The following is a 24867-nucleotide window of genomic DNA, read 5'->3' as shown; positions in this document are numbered from 1 at the left end:
ATTAGAGTGAAAAAAATATGAGAAAATGATGAAGTATTGCAAGAAGGTTTCCAAGGGTTGGGGTCCAATAATGGGGATGTTAATGGTGCAATTGATTACAACGGGATTGCAAATACTTTCAAAAGTTATATTAACACAAGGAACTTTTATTTTTGCTCTCATGACTTATCGTCATCTTCTTGCTGCTCTTTGCATTCTCCCCTTTGCACTCTATTTTGAAAGGTATTAATTCTTTTCTAAGATTCTTTAGGCTCTTACAACTAGAGATGATAAGCGGATAAAATTATACCTTTTATACTATATTCTCCCCGATTGGGATGGATATATATATACATTTAATGGATATGAGCATGAAAAGCAGTACCCGAGTAGTGGGTAGGACGTATCCACCCCCACGGCCTCAACCCACTTGACCCGCCCCATATCTTAAAATTACTATTTTATATCAATTTTGTATATTTTTATCAAAAACTAATCACAAAAATATCAAGAATATTAATTTTATATTATTACATTTTATGATTTGAATAAATTAGATATACAATTAGATTTGAAAGGAATTGTAATTATACAAAGTATATATATATATATATATATATATATATATATATATATATATATATATATATATATATATATATATATATATATATATATATATATATATATATATATATATATATATATATATATATATATATATATAAAGTGAATGTGCGGGGTATAAGGTGGGAGTAAATAATGTAATTATAATAGATATATTCATTTGACTATAGTAGGCTGGGATAAGTTTGAATGTATACTAAAGTAGATAGATATAAGTATGAAAATTTTGCCCATCATAAATAGTGAATATATCATGGGATCAATTTTAGATCAATATAAGCATGGTAGCGAATGCTATTCTGCACCCGCACGTCCATTTTCAGTCCCTAATCAACGCTAAATACTATTACAAATTTAATAAAATACATGCTTAATTTAAACTTTAATACATCTAAGTTAAAATTTGAATTTTGTAAGAAGTCATTTGCTATTTCTAAATAATTTTTTTGCTTTTAGTTTTTTGAATTGCTAGGAAAACCTATGACTCAAATTTCATAATAGAAACTCATATCCTTAAAATTGCATGATTATTGTGATTATGACCGGCTTTAAAAGTCTATCACTAGTAATTTACTCATGTTCTGTTTGATTGTTGGTATAAATAATTAAAATAACCAAACGAAAATAATTTGTAACTTCATTCTTTTGATAATGAAACTTTAATTATTCAGGATCACCTAATACTACCTCTCTAACAAGCAATTGCATTAAAATAAATTTCGAAAAAAAATAAATTGATTGAGTAGGTCAAAGAATAACCATTACACTATTTAAGAATTATTTTACTAAAACTATGTTAACATGCGGACTACTTAACATATCCTCAGTAATCCTATGATTTATTGGAGTAGATATATAACTACTTCAACATTATTATATACACATTATTATTTTTTTTTCATGTATATTGTTTAGAATATTTTATAAATTAACAAGATTCGTCAATATGATAAGTAAATATCATTGTTTTTCAGTGAAGTGTTACGTTATTTCATTGGTAAATGATATTCATATTCCCTAATGTTTGGCATTTTAAGTTAAATTACATATACTAAAACCTCGTGATATGCATAAGTATAAAATATATAAAAATAATAATTTTAATAAATAATGAAATTCTATATTATCGTGATTAAATTTATTGAATATATGACTTTTTTAAAGCAAAATTAAATACTGATTTTTTTTAAATTATTTATCGAATACATTACTTTTTTATTTCATTAAATATATCAAATTCTATGTTAGATATATAGAATTTCTATAATAAATTATATAAATATTTTATCTAATTTAGCTCCAATTTATAAAAAATAAAATTCTAAATTAGGTAAATATTGTCATATAATCAACTATTATCCACTAAAATTATTCCATTTGTCAAGACTTTCTAAGGATAATATTTATCATTTTCCAATATTTTTATTAGTATGTATTTTATTAGTATATATGATTAAATATTAAGAACATTCACTTACGTCTCTGATGAATTTTTAGTATAATATCAATTTATAATAATTATACATAATATAATTTGAAGTTCTATTGTTCTCATTGCTTGTGAGATTTTTAAAGCGGTGAAAAATATAATCAATATGTTATTGCTTTGTAAATTGGTTTAACATTTTATTTTAATGCTTTCTTTGTAGGGGAACTGGGGTGAAGTTGACCATAATGGCGATGTTTTGGGTCTTTCTTTGCTCTTTATCCGGGTAAACTATCAATTTTTACAATAAATCAACTAGCCATGAGAGTACTAGTCGGTCCCTATAAATTAGCATCAAACAAAATAATTAAGTGTTTTTGAGAAATGGATATTTGGTAATGAATGAAAGTAGAGATCGAACTGTGTGGATGAAATTAAAATAACGACGTATAGATGACATTAAACAGAAAGTCATAGGTCATTATGCAAAAATAAAACTGATGCAAAATGAATAGGACGAAGAGAGTTTACAGATTTGACGACATGATATTTACTCGATCTTGTAATTGAAACCGAGTTTAACTCGACTTTAAAATATATTTAAAATAATATAAAAATCAATGTAGATATCGATTTTAAACCGATCTAAAACATCAAATTTATAGTCAACCCAATAATCTGAATGAAGAATACATATGTAAGAGGATATACATTACTCTTTTACCAATTAGCCATTTATTAGCATTTGCTATAGTGATGACAAATGGAGGTCTTCTTTGACCCATCTTCATAGTTCTTATCTTGCTGAAGTCACTATTGGTAAGAACTATAGGCAACCAACCCAAGTTCTTTGGGAGTGGTCAAGCTTTAAAGGTGCCTAAGTCTTACGTTTCTAAGGGCACTTGTCAAATAGCATGGCAATAAGGCACTCCCCAATAAATATATGCCAACCTTACATTTCTGTTTCCAACTAATTTGTTCAACAAGTTCTTAAACACTAAAACCGGATTAATTCTGTGTGTAGAGCAAATAACACTTTTTTCGATAAAAGTTACTAGTTTGGTTTTTAACCACTTCTCTTTTTATAAGTATATCTTATAATATAAAATAAAAAGGATATTTTATATAGTATCAATATACTCTTATGAAAATTCAGTGGTAGCAAATCTTATTTCCTTCTATATATCTAGTATGTCTTATTTGATTTTTTACCATTTTTAAGTGGTCAAATAGGACCATAATTGAAAGAAAAAAAAATTGTTTTTAAATTTTAATAAGGGCAAAGTAGGAATAATCTGTCAAACCGCCAGTGATAGCAAATCTTAACTATAAAATTTGATGTAGCTTTACGGAATGAAAGAAGAGAAGGACAAATAAGATATTTCACAACTTAACGGCCAGTTAAATGTTTTTAGCCCACTAATGTTATTGTAACTAAGTACAATATTACAATGCTATTCTGTGAAATTTTTTTTAAAACCTAGCATTTCATTAAAATATGTTATTTACAATATAGAATATCCTAAAATAAAAAAAAAAATTAAATTCTATGGTACTTTTTTGGTAGTTTGAAGTCTACATATAGGATAAATCCGTCAAAAGTATTGGTAGGATGGCTCCGAGTTAAATTATTTTTAGTCAGGTTATTTTTGAGACTGTGACGCTCTCAATTTGACTAGGCTTAGATCGACCAGGTCAATAATTTATATATTTTTGTCAATATATAGAATGCTTTCAGATATCTAAAATTAATTTTTTAAGTTTTATAAAAACTTGTTTTGTATCAAATGAATTAAAAAACCAATTTAATAAGAAAATATTAACTGAAAATTTAAAAACTGACTAAAAATATTGTCAGTTCAAAGTAAAAATGGTGAAGTCAATTTTTATAAATTGACAAAATTCAAAAATGATTTATAATAATATGACACATTGCGTTGGAGATAACTTAATTTTCTTTTGAATTTCCATAGATCATTTTAAAATTACGACTATTTTAATAATTTTTGGTTGATTTCAAGTCATATAAAAAATTAGTAGGTCATTTTAGGAGTAATTGAAATTTCAATAAAATATGTACTCTATCAACTTAAGAAATATACAAACAAATAATGGAGATCATAATATATGTTATCGGCTCTATCACCTTGCCTCATAAAATATTAGATCAATCATTTATTTTGCTCACTTTTTTTTTATTTATAATGGTGTCATATGTAGCTCAAAAAAGATACTATTAAATATGGCCAGCTTTAAAATCATATTTCGATTTTGTTATATATTTTTCAAGGACATTAGTTAAAATTGCAATAAAATATTATCATATAGAAAAAATTATATAGGTATTTCGAACATTAAAACATACATCAAATCACATATTGCTAATGGCGGATCTAGGAATATAAGAAATCACGAATAGCACCATTCTACAGAATATTAATGATAATTTAAAAAATTAAATAATACATATTATTTTATTTAGAAAAGTAAGACTATTATAGTAATTAAAAATTATAAAAGTTAATTAGAAAATAAAAATAATGGGTAGCTAGGTTAAAAAAATTCCATTTCTAACGGGTTGCCTGTGCTATTGTTACTAAATATATCCGCCTATACATATTACATCAATCATGTATATTACATGAATAATATGCGTCATCTTAACAAAATCTATACATAACAATATTGTTACATATATTAATTTAGTACCCATTATTTTTCTATCCATAATACTCCTTTCATTTTTATACATTTTTTCAAACATAATCTTTGAATTTTAATATTAATTTTTAATTATAAATAATTCTCATCAATTTATATTGAAAATTATTTATATTAAATTTTGATATAATCGTCAAAAAATATATTTTTTTAAAATTTATTTTTTACAACTTTTTTTAAAGTATATAATTAAAATTATTCAACTTTTAAATGCAAAAAAAAAGTGAAAAAAAATAATAAAAGGATATATAGGGTGTAGAAATGAATATGATCACTTGATTATAGGTGGTATTGATTCTATGTGTAAAACTTTTAATAATTGAGTTATAAATGTTGAGTCAAAGTCATTTGATTCCCATTGATATGTTACATCAAATAATAATAAGAATATACCTTAAAAAGCAAATAATAGAGTATACGGAAAAATATCTAGCTCTCTCATACATCACAAATTTACAATATATTTTTAATTAGTATTATGTCATATACGTAAAAAAAATATTCATGCCTAGACTAATCAATATGAAAAAAATTTATAAAAAATCAGAAAATAAAATAACATAAGGTGAAACAAAATAATAAAAATGCTTGTTATTATAAGTAGATAAAACATCTATTGTTTGAACCAATATTTTTTGAACATACATATTTAATTTATTATTTTGAGCAATTCAATTGTTTTATAATGATGTGCTTTATTTGACTAAAATAATGCAGGATAACAATGGGAATGGGAATGTTCTATTATGGACTTAGGGATACGTCAGCTACGTATGCAACCAATTTCCTCAATTTGATTCCGATTGTTACTTTTCTCTTTTCAATCATTCTAAGGTAGGGTAGGGTATGATACCCATACCTTTTATTACTACTCCAATTTTTTTTAGAATTTTATGTGTAACGTTTGTATGCATCCATTTAACAATGGGCTACTATAGCTGCTCTTGGCCCTCTACCATCAAGTTTTCCCATACATATTTGGTGGGGTAAACAAAAAAATGGCTAAATTAGTATTTTCATAAAAAGTTAAGAAAAATGTGCTAAATGGGATGTAAAGGTGAGAGATGATAATTAAAAAAATGAATATTGGTCAAAGTCAATATTAATAGTGGGACAAATTAAATATAATGTAGAGTAAATTTTGATGAGTTAATAAGGAGTACTTTCTCTAATCTGAAATACTTGTTATGTTATGGTTATTAGCACTATTAGTCATTCAAATTTATTTTATATATTGCGGTTAATATATAAGAAAAAATATAATCAAGTGAAATTCAAATTTATTATCTTAACGATCAAATCAAGCACTTGCTTTCAAGCTAGGTTCAATAATTCTTTGCTAGAAACATAAAGAGACTTCTAAAAAAGTAAGCAAGATGATTTTGACTTTGTTGATTGAGATACTATATCTTTAATTTATAAACTGTTTAATTTATTTTTTTTTTGAAAAAGTAATGTTTCATGAAATATTTAGGGTTTATTTCCTATATATTAATTAAATTTCACTTGTGTTGCCATTAGAAATCCCATGTACTCGAAATGTCAAAGATATTCTTGGTCAACGGGTCAAGAGTTAAAACTATAAGTCAATATTGACCTATAAAGTCAATGTTATAATGGTCAAATCGCATGCTTATCCTGATCAGGCATCACACAGCAGGTTTCTCACCTTCATCTTAAATAAAGACACTTTCAGGGGTAATCTCCCTTTATCTCAGATAACCGTTGTCCACTATGTCACTTCTATGGTTATACTCTCCTCAAGGCAGCACTACAGAAATAACCACCCAACAGTTACCATTCTTATATTAAAATTCTTATAAATAGATCATTCTTCTACAGAAATGAGGTTACACAATTCTACTCTCATACTCATACTTACACTTATTACTTACCTTTCCCGGTCTGACTTAAGCATCAGAGGTCTTTCAGGACATTAGCCCCCGATTTAGTCTTTCTTTATGGTTGCAGGTATAACCAGTCGCGGAGGTCAGATCATCTCACTTCCCTTAATTCAAAGGTACTTCCCTCTTAAAATCCCCTTTACAAATTTGATATTTTCTTAGCAGAAACAATTTGGCATTGTCTGTGGGGAAGATAAGTACCAGATTTCCAAATTACTCAACCCTCAACCTTTCAATGGCACCTCAAAAAACCAAGACCAAGGAAGCATATGTGGTTCGAAGCACAGACACGTCCACTTCTCATCGTGAAAACCAGGCTGTAACAAGGAAGGATCTTGACATCCTTGCGAATAATCTTTCACAAACTTTTGCTGAGCAGTTACGCAATGTCACGGCCCAGCAAAATCCGTCACAACAAAATAACAACACCGAATTGAATGCCACTTTGGCAACCATGGCATAACAAATCTAGGATCTTCGAACTATGTTTGCTGACCACAAAAAAGCTACATCCGAATCTGAGCGCCGCAATATGGGGGAGTGTCATCAATTTGACTCCAAAGCTGAAACTTCCAAAAAGATACTTTCCAAAAGAGAGACATCTCATGTCAACATCTCCAAAAAATCAAGGAGCAGAGACATAAGATCCCATCTCAATAAAATTCGGCAGGAAAAGAATAGTAGTGTCTAAAGTTTATTGTTACAAAGTCATGCCTTTTGGACTTAAAAACGATGGAACAATATATCAGAGAATGGTAAACAAGGTGTTCAATGCTCAAATCGGAAGAAACTTGGAGGTCTATGTTGATGATATGATAATAAAGAGCAAAGAAGGGAACGATCATGCCAAAGACCTCCGAGAAACATTCTCCACCCTCAGGTCCCATATTATGCACCTCAACCCGGAGAAGTGCGTCTTCGGGGTAACAGGTGGAAAATGTTTAGGCTTCCTCGTCGATAAAAGAGGCATTGAAGCAAATCCTGATAAAATACAAGCTATTCTCGACATGTATTCTCCCAAATCCGTCAAAGAAGTTCAAAAGCTGGCTGGTTGTGTAGCTACGTTGGGAAGGTTTATGTCTAAGTCTGCCGACAAGTGTTCACCATTCTTCAAGACTCTCAAGAAGCAGATTTTCGAATGGAGTCCATAGGCAGAAGAAGCTTTCCAATAGCTCAAGAGCAATCTCCCAATTAACAGGGAAGTTTTATTCCTTTATGCGGCCATCTTCGATTACTCTTTGAGTGCCGTACTAGTGGCCGAGAGAGAGGGAAAGCAATTCCCTATATACTACATCAGTCATGCATATTGTGGATCCGAGGCCAACTACATTGAAATCGAGAAGGTCACTTATGCTATGGTCATGGCTAGCCGAAAGCTGAAGCCGTACTTTTAATCACAAAATCCGAGTTAGAACAAGTCAACCCTTGAAAAAGATCTTGGAAGGGAAGAATCAATCCTCCAGAATAGTTGATTGGTCCAACCAGCTGGCGGACTTTTGTATTGAGATTGAACCACGCACTGCTATCAAAGCTAAGGCTCTTGCTGATTTTATTGCTAAAATGACGGGAACCACTCCAAATGATCTCAACCAAGAGTGGAAACTATATGTTGATGGCTCGTCTACCAGAACCTCTAGTGGAGCAGACAGCATATCATTTCATCAGCTGGTGTAAATATGGAACACGCAGTGCGCTTCGAGTTTGTGGCCTCAAATAATGAGGTGGAATATGAAGCCCTGCTTTTAGGCATCTACATTTGCTGTAACTCTGGAGCTCAAATACTCTCAGCCTATTTGGGTCAGGTCAATGGCCTGTTCGAAGCCAAAGATAACAACATGAGAATGTACCTACAAAAGGTGAAAACCATGGTTAAGCAACTAAAGCAATTCTACATATCCCATATTCCCAAATCAAAAAATGCTCAAGCTAATTCACTGGCCAAGTAGGCTAGTTCAGCCGATGGTCCTAAAGCTCCCAACATCATATGAGAAATCTTACCTAATCCAAGCATAAACCAAACAGTCACCATGGTGGATAGATCCGACACTTGGATAGATCCCTTCATTGAGTATTTCCAACACAGAACATTGCCTGAGGATTCGGCTCTTGTTCCCCTATTTTTGAAAAAAGTGAAGTGATTCGAACTCCACAAAGGCACACTATACAAAAAGTCATTCACTCATCCTCTGCTAAAGTGCGTAACTCCTGAAGCTTGCAATTATATTCTCCAAGAAATCCATGAAAGAGGATGCGACATTCATCAAGGTGTCAGAACAATCATCAACAAGGCCATAAGAAGTGGATACTATTGGCCAACTCTGAAAGAAGATGTGAGTCTTTAGTTCAATCTTGTCCAAAGTGCCAGTTTTTCGCTAAACTTCCAAGGAAGCCTTCAAATTATTTGTCCATGATCCAAGATGTGCTCCCTTTTGACAAATATGCGCTTGACCTACTAGAACCCTTTCCCCCTACAAAGGGCCAGAGGAAGTTCATAATTGTAGCCGTAGATTATTTCTCCAAGTACGTGGAAGCTGAACCATTGAATATCATCACTGGCAAGTAAGTATGTCAATTTATTTGGCGCAACATAATCACAAGATATGGCATCCCTAGAACTATCATAACTGACAATGGCCGGCAATTTATAAGTAAGAAACACAATTGAATACTGAAACACGTTCAAAATTCAAATAAGATTCAGTTCTATGTCAAGGCCACAAACAAACGACCAAGTCGAGTTAGCAAACAAAATCGTCCTATCTGGTACAAAAAGAAAAATTAAGGACCTAAAGGAACTTGGGATGAGGAGTTGCTTGGAATCTTATGGGCAATGCGAACCACTGTGAAGGACGCAACAGGACATACACCCTTCTCTCTAGTGTATGGTTCTGAAGCCGTCTTACCAGTTGAAATAGGCATCCCTTATACAAGGATCAGTTATTATTCTTATGAAGAAAATGATGCAGAGAAAAGGATCAATGTTGACCTACTTCTTAAGACAAGAAGAAACGCACTTCTGCGTTCATTAGCACAGAAGCAAAAGATGACCAGCTAGTCCAATAGAATGGTCAAGCCCAAACAATTGCAACATCACGATAATGTCCTCAGAAAAGTAGAAGCAACTGACAGAATCACAGAGAAAGGAAAGTTATGGGCCAATTGGGATGGTCCGTTCAAAATCATCCGAATCATGAAACCCGGCACTTACGAGCTTGAAGACTCTGAGGGAAAAATCTTAAAGAGACCCTGGAATGGAGATCACCTCAAGAAGTTCTATATCTGAACAAACCCTTGCAAGGGGCCAATAGACAATAAAGAAGAACCTATGTTCTTTTTCGTACTTGTTTTTTTCTTTTAAACCTATGTTCTTTATTTGCTTGACAATTTTTTTTCTTTTTTAAGTTTTAGAATTTATTCAAACTCTATAGTTACAGTTACTTGAAGCATATAATATGCCTACTCAATTTTGCAAGGGCTTGTTCAGTATCAGCATGGTCAGAGACTTTCACCTAGTTTGAAAGTCGGACCCCCCCCCCCCCCCTAAGGCTCAAGGAAAATCAAAGTTCTCCAGAGCCTAAGTTATATTTTATGGTCTAGAACTTCCAAAGTCAAGCCCCTTCTGTAAGGCTCAAATAAAATCAAAGTTTTTTAGAGCCTAGTTTACTTTTATGGTCAAAGACTTTCACCTAGTTTAAAAGTCGGACCCGCCTCTTGCAAGGCTCAAAGAAAATCAAAGTTTTCTAGAGCCTAAGTTACTTTTATGGCCCGTGACTTTACCTAGTTTGAAATTCGAACCCCCTTTGAAGGCTCAAGGAGAATCAAATTTCGCCAAAGCCCAAGTTTGATTTATGGTCCGAATCTTAAAAAGTCGAACCTCCATTGAAAGCTCAAGGAGAATCAAATTTCTCCACAGCCCAAGTTTTATTTAGGGTCTGAAACTTCACAAAGTCGGACCCCCCTTAAAAGGCGAGGAGATTCAAATTTCTGCTGGGCATAAGTTTTATTTAGGGTCCGAAACATCAAAAAGTCAGCAAACGAACAAATTTTTTTTATAGACCTGAGCACAACCAAGTTCACGCAATCAACAAAAACAAATGCAAATAACACAGAGCATAACGATTATATATACAAATTTTAAAATGTCTACAAGATGTATGACACATCTTACTTCAGAATAATTGTTTTGGAGAATAGCACAATAAAAAGTTTAATACAAAATAATGCGACAGAAGAATCATTAAGCTTGCTCATTCGCAACAGACACAGGAGATGGAGATTTCGGCTGAGGAGAAGGAGGAGGAGTAAATTGCAGCATCACTCCAAGGTCGACTGTCAAAGGCTCCTTGGCTTCTAGTTCTGAAGCGAGCTCCAGAAAAGTCTCATTTTCAGTGATAAGATTACCCGAGAGATCCGTACATCTGTGCTCCAACGCTGAAAAAGTGAATCTCTCGAGGACTTTAGGCACAATTGGGGCCTCAAAAGATAAAGACTCAAGATCTACTTTCATTGCTCGCGCCTTTAACTCAGGATCAACCTTCTAGGCCCATTGCTCTCGCTCTTCAGCTTCCCAGGCTGCATCGTTCAATGTCTTGGATTTCTCAGACAAATTTGCGAGAGCCTCATTTCTCTTCGACTTTGCCAGGGAAACCAATTTTTCCACATCAACTCCTTATTCAGCAGCAGCTAGGGGTGTTCAAAAAAACCCGGTTTGTAAAACCCGACCTGGATTATCCGGTTTAAAAAACCGGATAATTAACCCGGTTTGTCAAAATCGGGTATTTCGGATCGGGTACCCGGTTTATAAACCGGGTATTCGTATCGGATCCGGATATCGATTTTAGTAAAACCGGGTACCCGAAATCTGGTTTTGTGATTTTATTTATTTTTTTTTTTTAAAAAAAAATTAAAATGCTTATTCTTAATATATCTGATATAATTAATATATTAAAATCATTTAACCCTAAAAAAAATTAAATGTGTTCAAATTCAAAGTAATGTGTTAAATTATATTCTATTGTTGTCCTTAAATAATATTTCAAACGGCGTATTTCAAAATACATAAATATTTTGCGTGATTTAGCTCCAATTTTAAAAAAACAATTTTTTTCTTAAAAAAATCATGTTTTCAACCCGGTATATAAAAAATAAGGAAAAAAAATGTTAAAATAAATAAGAAAAAAAAAACACAATTTTTTGGAAACAATCAAAACCGTGTATTTGGTTTCCGACCCGGTTTAAACCGGGTATCCGGATTCCGGATACCCGATTTAACCGGGTCGAATCCGGTTCACAATTTTAGGTACCCGAAAAAGCGGGTACCTGGATTACCGGATCCGGGTCGACCCGGTACCCGGTTTTGAACACCCCTAGCAGCAACCAACCTATGCGCCTCAGCCTTAAGAAGAATGTCGTTGTTAAACATCTCGCCAAAAAGCTTGGCCATAAAAGCACCACATTCATCTGAAGCCAACCAATCTTTTGTGATCCGTGCCTTCCTTTGAGATCTAAGCTTGTGAACCTTGGCAGCATCGACCAGCATCTCTATTTTCTTCTTTTCATCCAAGAGAACCGCAGCGTCATGAGCCACGTTGATAGCTACGCTGGCAAAATTCTCCAGTTTTCCCCCAGTCTTCTGCAGCACCTCCTTCAACCTCGATCTCCACTTCTCGGCTAACTCCAAATGCTCTATAAGCCCTTTGCATTTCTCTAATCTGGTAGTTAGCTTAGAGAAAGTCTCAGCCTGCTTTGCAGCCTTATCATTCTGCTCTTCAATCTGAGAAGTCAACGAAAGGATTGTCTCCTGATTAACCTCATCCTGCTGCATTTTCGTTGTTTCGAAAATCATCCGCAATAATCCCTACAATACAAAACAGTCAAGAGTCCGCTTATTCTGAAACAAAGGTGAATAAGATATGAAGATACCTCAGACATCGTCGTATGCGCCTTTTGTACCCTCTCTGTAGGATCCATGGACTCCAAGTACTCCGTGTCACTTTTGCTCAAAAGGCATCGGCTGGCTTTGTTGAAACGCGCCGCCATATCAGAGTGGCTCAAGTTTACAAAGGGAACATCGGGCTTGTGAGCCCTGATGTTCCTAGTGTTAACCTCACTCTCCTCCTCGATGACCCTTTTCCCTTTCCTGTCAAATGAGGAAGGCTTATTGTAGAGGGACCCGGAATAACAACCTCGGGCTCCTGAATATTAATACCTGGCAGTTTAGTCTAGAACTGGGACAGCTTCAAAATTATGTTCTGTGGATTTTGACGACACGTCATCCTCCAAACTAATGTCATATGTGGAAAGAACGAGTTCATTTCTGAAGTCCATTCTCTTAGGCATCCAGTTTATTTGTACAAGAACTGGTTTCCGGACCAGTTCAACTCTCATCTTAGCATAGTTAATGATTATTGCTTCTTCATGGTTACAAATGGGAACCGAGTTGTTGAACTCCTCCAATTTTGGATCTATATCAAAACTGGTTTTGAAGTTCCATCCGTGTGTATGATCTAGAAAACCAAATTTTGTCTTCAAACCCTTTTGGCTGTCAGGAAATTCTCCTACAAGCCTAAAAATCCTTCTATGTGAAAAAGTAACCCAGCCAGCACCATGGTTTTGGGAATTGCATAGTCTCGCCCGATAAGTATGACAGAAGGCTGTGAGATTAGGCTTCAACGAACCTCAGGTGTTTGGTTATAATTCCGCAACAGTGATATTTAAAAAATCCAAAACTTTTCGGGCAAATGGATGTAAGGGAAACCTCATGCCTAAATCGAAAGCTGGATCATAAACAACTATACAACCAGGAGGTGGATATCTGACTGTGTCATATAGTCTGGGTTTAACAACGTCATAACCATCCAGTAAACCCCATCTCCTCGCCATACTCCTCCGATCGCTGTCTAAAAAAATCATAGTTGGAAGATCAATGAAGTAGCTTAGCGGGCCACCATCAGGAATGTAAAACGGGTGCGGAGGAGGCTTTTCTGAGTTGTTTCGGCTTGGTGAACATTCTTGTTTCGTCATCTTCTCCTTATCTACATGTACCACCTCCAAAAGTTTAGCATCAATTCTCAAGTATCCTCGGGCAAAAGCTAAAGAAACTTCTCAAGGGAAAGGAACTTGCTTTTCCGGGGGGTAAATGGGGGAGGTATGAGACTCATCATCGCTCGAAATTGATTCATAATGCAGAGTCACTTGATAACTGGGGCTATCATCGTCCGACTCGTCAGATTCGTCCCTCTTCCCTTTAGAAGTTTTATTATTGGGCTCTTTATTTATGTTAAGTTGGGGCTCTTTATTTATTATCTATACTAGAAGTTTCCATTTTACTTAGTGACGTGTACACTCAAACAACAAACTTGGAACTGTGGGGAAATTTAAAGATCAAAGACTCTAAAATCAAGAAATTTATTGAAGATCAATTAGAACAAATTGAAGATTAAACAAAAATTCAAGAAATTTATGAGAAATTAAACAAAATTTAGAGCATACCTGGTATAAACTTGATCAAGTATGAAATTTTTCAGAAAATCGCTAACTGTCAGAGTCTCTCTCACTAGAATTCAAGTTGAATTTGCTTGGAATTTTCTCTCACTATAAGATTTTTGAAAAGTGTTGAAAATGATTGGTAGATGAGCATTTATAAGGCCATAAATGCTCTGACAAACACTGTTCATCTTCAATGTGAAACCTGATAGTGGTACTTGTCCCAAATCAAGCCAAGTCTTGATAAGTGGTCGGGGACTACAATAAGTCGGACCCCCTTCTTACCCAAACAAAGGAGTTGGGCCAAATCAGGCCAAGTCTTGATAAATGGTCCGGGGCTTCAATAAGTTGGACCCCCCTTGCCCCAACAAAAGAGTTGGGGCCAAATCAAGCCAAGTCTTGATAAGTGGTTCGAGACTTCAATAAGTTGGACCCCCTTATTGGCCCAACAAAAGAGTTGGAGCCAAATCAAATCAAGTCTTGATTCCTAATCCGAGACATAAAAAAGTCCGAGACATAATAAATCCATAATATAGAAGGCCAACATATAGCAAGTCCAAAATGACAAAATTCCTTTGATAAGGCATATTGATCTCTATAAAAAACAATCTAATCACGTCTTTTCCGCATATAGGCCAAGTTCATCTTTCGAAAGGAGCATACTCTCTTCTCCTATATGCGTGGGACCAGTGTTGGGGATTAGAAATCCCTTATGCTCGAAATACCCAAGATACCCTTGGTCAACGGGTCGAGTTAAAAGTATAAGTCAATATTGACCTATAAAGTCAATGTTATAATGGTCAAAATCACATACTTATCCTGGTCAGGCATCACACAGCAGGTTTCTCACCTTCATCTTAAATAAAGACATTTTCAAGGGTAACCTCCCATTATCTCATATAACTGTTGCCCACTACGTCACTTGCATGGTTACACTCTCCTCAAGGCAGCACCATAAAAATAACCACCCAGCAGTTACCATTCTTATATTGAAAACTCTTATAAATAGATCATTCTTTTGCAGAAATGAGGTTACACAATTCTACTCTCATACTCATACTTACACTTATTACTTACCTATTCCGGTCTGACTTAAGCATCAAAGGGCTTTTGGGGACATCAGCCCTCGGTTTAGTCTTTCTTTGTGGTTGCAGGTACACCACTCGCGGCAGTCAGATCATCTTACTTTCCTCAATTTAAAAGTACTTTCCTCTTAAAGTCTCCTTTACAAATTTGACAATTTCTTAGCAAAAACAACTTGATATGTGATATTGGAAATTAATGTACAATTTAAGTTTGATTTAGAGAAATTGAAATTGAAGTAATTTTAAGTTTTTAATTAATGAAAAAAACAGTCACTCGGAGAAGATTTATAAATTTTTAATTTAATGCATTTGTTCTACTCCTGACCAATCAGGATAAGATTGGGTTATGACTTATGAGTACTGATCAACAATTCAAAATCAAATTATATTTAGATAAATTTGATGTTATATTAAATAGGTTTTGATACAATAGTCCAATCTTAAATTCATAACATTGATCATTTATACTTTCTTCCTTTCATAATATTTTCCACTTTTTAAAATTGTTTTATATTATTGCTTACTAGAAACTATTTTTTGCACAACATATAAGCACATAAATGTCTATTTCATCTTTATTTTTTCTTTACGGTTAAATTTCTTTTATTTATTCACTAAAATCTACCTCATCAGTCATGTTATTTTAGTCTTTTCTAAATAAGATTTTCCTTTCTTATTTGTTGTGCATATTCAAAATGTCATCATCATCATATCCAGTGTATTATAATCATAGGAAACTATAATCAACGTCTGAGGAGGGAAAGAAGACGACAGCTAGGATTTTTCAAAATAGACCCGATGATACAATAATTACCCGACCTTGAAATCGAATCCGACTTAACCCAACTTCAAAATGAACTAAAATTATATAAAAATAAATGTTGACGCAAAATCCGATTTTAATCCGACATGAAACACGTGACCCAAAATCAATCCTTTGACCCAAATATTTACCTCTAGCAGCGGCCCATACCCAAATAAAATATACGGCCAAAAAATTTCTCAACTCTTCATTCAAAAAATAGCAAGATATATAAAACAAATCAAGTATTAGTTACATTGGGGTTAAAAAATGTTTTTTTGATTTTCTAAATTTGTGTTTCTATAATAATGGTGTAGAATAGAGAAATTAAAATTGAAGACCAGCAAAGGAAAAGTTAAGGTAACAGGAGCAATGTTGTGCTTGGCTGGAGCTGTTATTATTAGTGTGTACAAGGGAACTTTACTTTTTTCTGATGGTCTTCATCATAATCATCACCCTGTTCATCACCCAACTTTGACCATTGTAAAGAAAGTCATACCTGATTACACACATGGCAGTATTCTATTGGTTGCAAGTCTGTTATCCTATGCCACGTGGTTCATATTACAGGTATAACAACTACTACCATGTTCTACTCTTTTACTAGGTTTGACTTGAGTCTTGTAATATAAAAGAAATACTCCTACTGCTCTGTGTTTATTTTAATTTTAAATAATACAATTTGATTCAAATATATGAAAATTTTATGACTTAAATAGTGTTATTTCATAGGAATCAAGAAAATATTATGTATAGCTTTTTTTTGCTTACTAAAGATAATGAAGATTTTAAACGATAAATGGAAGGACGAATTAATTTTTAGTGATAACATATCCTAGTGGCTTCAACTATAATTTCAAGGATAAGATTAAATTTTTATTTGAAAGCTCGTGAAATCTAACTTTTAATAATAATATGGCAAAAAATAAATCAGTCAAAAGTTTAAGCCAATAGTTAAACATCATAATATGTTATGTATATTCAATCAATCACAAGGCTCTAAAGGTAAAATACTTTACAATTAAATCAACTCATAATTCTCAAATTTTTATGTAAAACTCTTAAAATTGTATATAAACTTTAGATGCATTTTAAAATAAATTTACTTACAATTTAAAGACCAAATTACGCATATTACACATAGAACACCTAGATTGTATATGGTGACATATTAATAACCCCCATTATAGATATACAATTTTTTGAGAAAATATATTCTTAAATTAAAATTACTTTATATTTTAAAAACACATGATTATTAATAGTAGTTGCTTTCATTCATCAACAACTATGAAATATTCATTGTAAAACATTAGATGAAGTGTTGCTCTTACACCCTTTTTGGGATGTTAATGTTTAGGTGAAGTTAATAAAGGCATTTCCATTGAAGTACTGGGCAACAATGTTAACTTGTTTTTCAGCGGCAATTCAATCAGCTGTCGTTGGTCTTTGCTTAGACAGGAAAACTACTTCATGGAAGCTTGGATGGAATCTTGAATTGGTTACCATTGTTTACTCGGTAACTTCAAATAATCTTTATTCTTTTTTTTTTCTTTTTTTTTTATTACAACGTATATGAGGGACAGGAAGGACTATTTGATAGTGAAAATCGAATTTAAGACTTTACGTAGAAAATGTAGTACTTCTCCAATTGATACATTACTCATTCATAATCATCGAAATGTTGGTTAAAGACGATCAACTGATACATTATTTTCTAAAACGGACAAATAGTCACCACGTACACTAACAAAATAATTACAATAAGAAAGTTCATATAAACCAAAATCTATTTAGATAACATTTTATATTACAAAAAAAGGTTGGATAAATATAATATAATTCGCTAACTAATTTTTTTAAAATAGCTTAATACTAATCATAATTCGTTTTTTACTATTAGCAATAATATGTGAGACTAGTTTTCACCAATTTAAGATATGTTTAGGGTTATGTCTTAAAATTTCTTAACTTTGTTCAAGGGCGGTGGTCAATTAGTTGTCAATTGTGATTAGGTGAACTAATTAATGTAGGTAGTGAATGTTTTGACTCTATGGCCAAACCTACTATTACATATTCAAGTTTTGGATTTTAACCATCAAAATTAAATAAGTTGGGATCTATGGTAATTATTCGATAAAATGATGTTTCATGTCTGAGTTTTGAATGATAACTATTTAGAGCATTTTTATCAATGAATTCTAAAAATAACATTAATCTCATTTTTTTTAATTTATTTCTCTTTCCTCTACATCCTTCAAATAAACAAGTTTATAAATCTTTCTTAATAACAAACAAAGAAAGAAAATCTCATCATTTTCTTTTTCTCGTCTGTTACAATTAATGTAAAAAAACTTCAATATTATATGATTTTTTTTGTTGCAAAATATAGTAAAATGGAACACTAAAAAAAGATAATAAAATTTCTTATGTTTTTGTATAATATTTATATTTTTTTAATACAAATAATTTAAGATATTGAAATTGTAAAATATAAATGAAAAAGGCTATTTTAATCATTTTGTTGGCTAAATCATTTAATGTCATGTGGGCACTCTTATGTACACTTTTGGCTACTCTTTTTGTTTAATAAAAGAAGGTTGTCAGCAATATTTTTTTGAACATATCTTCAAATGAACTTGATTTGTTCATTGTTAAGAGAGGAAAAGAAAATTCATATGTTAGTGAATAAAAAAACTCCACATTAAGGATGCTCTTACAACCAGTTTTCTTGAAATTTGCATTGTTTTCCTATTTAATCTTTCTTATGCATTTTTGTCTATTTATAATTTTGATTATAATACATATTTTTAAATTCCCATCTATACATTTAACTTAATTTTTCATCTCATTTACACATTTATTTAAGTTTACGTTTTAATCACATATTTCTCTCAATTACTCATTATTACTTTGGAAAAATTACAAAAAACTAACCTATAACACATTTTGCAAAAAACTATCTAATCTAATTTTTTTTGCAAAAAACTACCTTATATGATATTTTTGTTTTCAGAAGACTACCACTTGACGAAAACCGTCAGTTGACCGTCAAGTGGGATGTTGACTTTGCATGTGAAAGACATGTTACTTCATTAAATGTGACTTTGCATGTGACTTTATTTGAAAACAAAATCCATGAAACTTTTTTGACTTCATACTCTAAAATTCACTAGAAATCAAAAAAATAAACCAAAAAAGATAAATTGGAAAAATCAAGGTTATTATGCAAATTTACCCTAATATAATTAAGAACAGAAATAGAAAAAATATCTCTGAAGCTTTTGACAAAAATAACCTAAAATTGCCATTAATGTTCATCATTTTGAGATTAATCAAGCTAATTCAAAAACTTGTAGAACAACACAATTTGTGCATTAAAATGTCATTGAAGGTAAAAGATTTCAATAGTCTACTGTTTTTACCCAACATTCAACTCAATTTGCTGGAAAAACCAGAAGAACAACACAATTTGTTGGAAAAACCTTCCAATTTAATGGCTTCTTCACATAATCTTTAATCTTTATTATCTCAACATTCAACTTCCTTTACCCACCTGCAATTACCAAATCCTTTTCATAATTTTAACTAATTTCAAGCAAAAACTGGAATTATCATGTTATATCTCGTACACAATAAATCCCCATAATCTGATGAAACCTTATCTCCATCCTCCTCCTTAGAGAGTAAGAGAGAAAATGACATTGCGTTGCAGCTTTCAAAATTAAAGAAATTACTTAAAGTTTTAGAGTTCAAAGAGTCATGAGGAAGAAGAACAATTAACGGAATTCCTTGGTCCACGAAATTCTCTTTGCAAAAAGAACTCTACACCTATATCTATCGAGCTTCGATTTTCATGTGGAAGGAGAAGACATAATTCAATTTGGGGAAAGAATTAGCTTCTTAAGAATTGAAGGGAAAAGGGAAAAATTTAGAAGTAATCACGTCTTAAAAGAGGAATAAATGCTGACTTAAGTAACTACGTGACCCCACGTGTTGGTCAAAATAAAATTTTAACGGTCAACATACGAAAACCGTCAAGTGGTAGTCTTTTGCAAATGTTTATGTCATTGAAGGTAGTTTTTTGCAAAAAAAATTAGATTAGGTAATTTTTTATAAAAGATGCTATAAATTAAGTGATTTTTTTTTAATTTTTCCTATTACTTTTCTTCCTTTCCTTGATATTACAAGCTTTATATTTAGGACTAGTTTAGTGAAACGGATCGGAGGAAGTACCATTTAATATTGCCGGATTTATCATCATTAGATTATGTGTTCCATTTTAATATTATGCTTTCATAAGTCATAACATTAATAACACCAGCTATGACTTTTACAAAATTGTGTTACCGATCACTATTTATTAGAGAGAAAGAAAAATAATTTTTCTTTAACTTAAAAAGGGATGTTGAGCAAGTATAAAATATTCGACTATATATATAATATATATAAAGATAAGAAATATCAAACAATTAATTTAATTACTCATTTGTAATTTTCAAAAAATATAATACTTATATATATATATATATAGATTTATATATATAGACCCTCATAAATTATTAATAAGGTTCGAAAAGGAAGATTATCCAACTATTAATAAGGTTCCAAAAAAAAAGACTATTAAGGTTCCAACAAATTTAATTAATCTATAATAATATCATAGTTCTAATTTCAAAAGTTCGAATCAGTTAGAATCAATGCCGACTATTTAGGGGAGCACCATGAGGTATCGCTCAGTGCCCTAATTTATAAGGGCTTATATTTTTGCTATAGGCTCAAAATTAAAATGAGGGTTTTTTGTGTATCGTATAGCAAAATTAAATGAATAGAGAGAATATTAAAATTTTATGTGAATTGACATTCAATCTATTTTTTAAAAGATAATTTGATAAATTGGTTAATAAATTTGTATTATCAACTTGTATTGAGTGATTAGAATATACTCCCTCTGTTCTTTGGGTATTATTTTAATTAAATAGTAGTGTAGTAATGATTGTATTGGAAGTATGAGGTTGTAGTGGGTATTATTTTAATTAAATAGTAGTGTGAAGTAATGATTGTATTGAAAGTATGAGAGAGAAAATAATTATAAATAAAAAAAGGGTACATTAAAAGAAAAGGGGGTTTTAAAGGGTAAAAGTGGGATAAAAACTTTCTAAAAATAGAAAGTATTCTAAAGTGGAAAAACTTTTGAAACTATCCGTTATAGTAATGTGGAAGATCAAAAAAGAACGGAGGGAGTACTAGTATAAATTATTTTAGGTCAGCAATATATTATTATTATTTTATGCTAATTATATAATCTCTCTGGATAATTTTTAATTTACTAATTATTAGTTCAATTAAGATAAGTGAAAATAGTGGTTTAAACATTAAACTAAAAAGAAATGGCCGTTTGAAATTTATGATTAATAATTTGTTGGTTTCATGTAATTATAAAATTTAGCAATATTTAAATATATTAATAAATTAAAGTATTAATAAACAAATTTACAAATATTAAAATGTATTAGAATGTAATTTTAGATTTTAGGAGCCCATAATTTATAATTTACTCCAAGCCTTTAGAATTTACATGAATTAATAGAGCACTTAATAATTTAAAAAACTTATATAGAAGTAGGTAATTAAGTTAATTAAAAATGGAAAATGCAGGGAGTGTTGGCATCAGCATTGTCATTCTGTGTAATTTCATGGGCGATATCAAGAAAAGGTCCTACATTTCCAGCTATGTTTAATCCATTAGCTTTGATATTCATTGCCATTATTGAAGTTCTATTCCTTCGGGAAGAACTCAGAAGTGGAAGGTAATTTTATCCCTTTTTCATATTAATAGTTGTTTAGTTTTAATTATTAAATTTAATATATTATTATAATTATAGAAATTTCTCTATTGTTGAAAATAATAGTTGAAAATCATTTACATTAAATTCTTTAAGATAAACTTAAAGGATTTTTTTCCCATTAATTGTAGTATACCTAAAAGAAAATTCGAATAAATTTCAAATGCTTAAAGGAAAACTGGGAAAATGAAGATTAACATAGAAACTCTAATATTAAAGAAAAATTAGGAAAATTAAGGCTAACAGTAACACAGAAACCCCAAGAAACTCTAATACTCTTAAAAAAGATTAGGAAAATTAAGGCTAACACAAAACCCTAAATATTCAACATTTCATCTTCTACTTCAATTCAAGCTCCAAGGGTTTGTCTCAGATTTTTTTCCATATCACCACTCTTCCAATGTTTCTAAAATTAATACTAATCAAAGACCCAGATCTTACATTTCAATGGCAAAAATTATACAAGCCAAAATGAGGTTGTAAACCATCAATCCATTCCCAATTTTAAATTAATCCCTTACACTCAATTTCAAAATCCCTCACACTCAATTTCAAAATCAACAAACAATTGAAAAACAAAAAATTACCTCACTTTTCCATGGCAAAAACCAAATTCAACCCAAAAAGTACTGAAATCAGGAGGAGGACGCTAGTAGACTCCATTGTCGAAAAGCTTCAGGAGGAGGACGCCAGTAGACTCTATTGTCGAAAAGCTCAGAGACGGATGTAGCAAGAAAATCAGGTGTAGATGATGGTAAAGGAAAATGGAGAGAAAGGAGTGACTGAGTGAGATGATAAGTAAAAGGATGAGGATTTGGCATGCTAGATGGAAACAAGATCAGCAAAAGGAAAATAAGTGTTAGAGGGCAGGATAGAGATTTCAAAGGAATTGTTTGAATTTGCTTGTTTTTGGTTTTTGAACAGTGAGAAACAGTGTTGGTGAGTACTAAAGTTTTTTAGAATAAGGATTTTATTTTTATCATGCTTTATTATTTGGACACTTCATGCCATCATAGTATAATAAATGGTTGACTATTAATTTAAGTTTTTGGTCGAAAAGATTTATAAAATATCACAATTTAAGGGATGTGCACTTTGGGACATAGAATAAATGTTAAACCGTTAAGGAATCTAATTTTAAAAGCAAATAAAATTGATTTTGTTTCTTGTAAGAACAGACTAAACAGAGTTAACTATCTAATAAGTCTTAAAAGTTAAATACCGTTAGGCGTTAATGTATCAATGAATCTCACTGTGAAAGACCTATTATTGGATAATTTATGGGTGGAGCCGCCAAAGTTTAAAAAGTACAAGTTAATAATAAGATTCCAAAAGTGAAGGAAAGAGCTAGGCTCCGGTGAATAGGAAGGATCTCACTGTTTTAAAAGTAAACATAAAAATTAAAATTTCCACTACTTTTTTAATATTTAACTTAAAGTCACATATTTTTATTTATTGTTTTGATACGTTAATAAATTACAATATATGCCATGGGTCTAGAATAAGTTTAATTCTAATTAGATTTTCTAGAGTATTATTTCGATTAGGGTTTTTTGGATCCAGCCTATATACCTAATGCTTTGTATTTTGTATTCGATTCTCTCGACATATACTAATGAAATATATTCTTTGCACTAAATCACAATTTATTTATCTTTCTTGCGTTTGTCATAACAATATCCATTTAATGCAGTTTACTAGGCATGTTGGTGATTATACTGGGTTTATATATGTTTTTATGGGGCGGTAGCAAAGAGAAAATTATGACATCCACTCTGCCAAAATCATACATTAATGAAGAAAAAGCATCCAAAATCAATAATCAAACTGTGATTGCGCAATCAACAGCAACTATAGTACCAGCAGCATCCCCTGTTGGTCATGGATTTGATGATCATCATCATGATGGTAATGGAGTTTAGAAACTTATCTAGATAAATTGTATGTATGATTAGTTAGTTTTCTAGGAACATCATGTATTTTATGCTAAGAAAATTTTGAACTTATAAGGGAAAGAAAATGATTTGTTGTAATATTTTGACTCATTTTAGAGCACTACAAGAAGGGCCGAAGGCTTTAATAGAATTATGGATTTGAATCCTTTTGGATAATACCAATAAAAAAGATGATTTATGGTCATTCTAATTAGTCTACTATGTTATATAAGTTAGGGTCCGAATTTGGAGTGAGAGATAGCATATTGATCATATTCATACCTCTTCGAGGAAGAGGCCTCTCGGTGGAGAGAACCTACAGAATAAGATATAAATAGCACCAAAATAACATTGGAGAAGTTATTAGCAAAAAAAATTGGTTTGGTTTTTATATTCCTAAAGTTCTATAGAGAAAGAAATAGATTAGTTTTGATACATTTCCATGCAAAGTACAATATATAAATATTTTAATTTGAAAACTCGCGCTTCTTTCGTTTCTTTTTATTCGTTTATTTTATGTTTTACTCAGTTTTTAAACCAACCTTAACTTTAATATCTCTAAACACATTATAAAAATTATAAAAAAACTTATAATGAAAAATTGTATATTAAAACGAATCTAGTAAGAACACAATTACAGGCAAGTCATTAGATTCCGGTGAATTTTTCCGAAGATATCCTTTGATCGGCTTATTAGTCTCCTTGGATTTTTGAAAAGAAAAAGAGTATTTGGGAATAATTCATTGAAATCCGATGGTTGGTTGTAATGGTGTTCATTTTTGTAAATTGAAGGATGTAATTGGTAAAATAAATCTTTACGATTGTGATTTCACAAAATTCTAAACTTAAAAGATGTAGTTTTCAAATGGCTCATATATTTTTGTTTTTAAATTACTCTCTTTGTTTTAGTGATTTTATTCTATTAAATTTGGACTCATTTATCAAACCAATTATTAAATTCTTAATAACTCTAATCATACATAAATAAAAATTATAAAAAATTAATATAAATAATCAATTCACAAATTGAACAATATTATACCTTAGTTGTCAATAGT

At 31.3% G+C, this 24867-nt stretch overlaps 2 protein-coding genes across 4 annotated transcripts; one reads left to right on the top strand and one right to left on the bottom strand.

Annotated features, from left to right (window-relative positions):
- Positions 1–23942, top strand: LOC130805124 (WAT1-related protein At1g43650-like). The gene is made up of 7 exons (XM_057669779.1): positions 1–222; positions 2256–2318; positions 5471–5587; positions 16347–16599; positions 17390–17548; positions 21688–21839; positions 23569–23942. Exons 1-7 carry the CDS (start codon positions 26–28, stop codon positions 23795–23797), a joined length of 1170 nt encoding a protein of 389 aa, XP_057525762.1. The 5' UTR covers positions 1–25; the 3' UTR covers positions 23798–23942.
- LOC130805123 (uncharacterized) lies at positions 11945–22795 on the bottom strand. Of its 3 annotated transcripts, none has more exons than XM_057669777.1 (3): positions 22463–22795; positions 12580–13691; positions 11945–12514 (listed from the first exon to the last, which is right to left on the bottom strand). In XM_057669777.1, the coding sequence occupies exons 2-3, from the start codon at positions 12694–12696 to the stop codon at positions 11945–11947; spliced, it is 687 nt and encodes a 228-aa protein (XP_057525760.1). In that variant the 5' UTR covers positions 12697–13691; positions 22463–22795. The 3 variants fall into 3 exon arrangements, with proteins under 3 accessions (XP_057525760.1, XP_057525758.1, XP_057525759.1); XM_057669775.1 differs by lacking the exon at positions 22463–22795 and adding an exon at positions 14149–16871; XM_057669776.1 differs by lacking the exon at positions 22463–22795 and having other exon boundaries at positions 12580–16854.
- Positions 23943–24867: the final 925 nt, after the last annotated feature.

This window comes from Amaranthus tricolor, chromosome 2 (assembly GCF_026212465.1).
Source record: "Amaranthus tricolor cultivar Red isolate AtriRed21 chromosome 2, ASM2621246v1, whole genome shotgun sequence".
In the NCBI taxonomy this organism is placed as follows: Eukaryota; Viridiplantae; Streptophyta; class Magnoliopsida; order Caryophyllales; family Amaranthaceae; genus Amaranthus; species Amaranthus tricolor.
The sequence above is the reverse complement of the archived record's forward strand: the minus strand, read 5'-3'. Positions and strand labels throughout refer to the sequence as shown.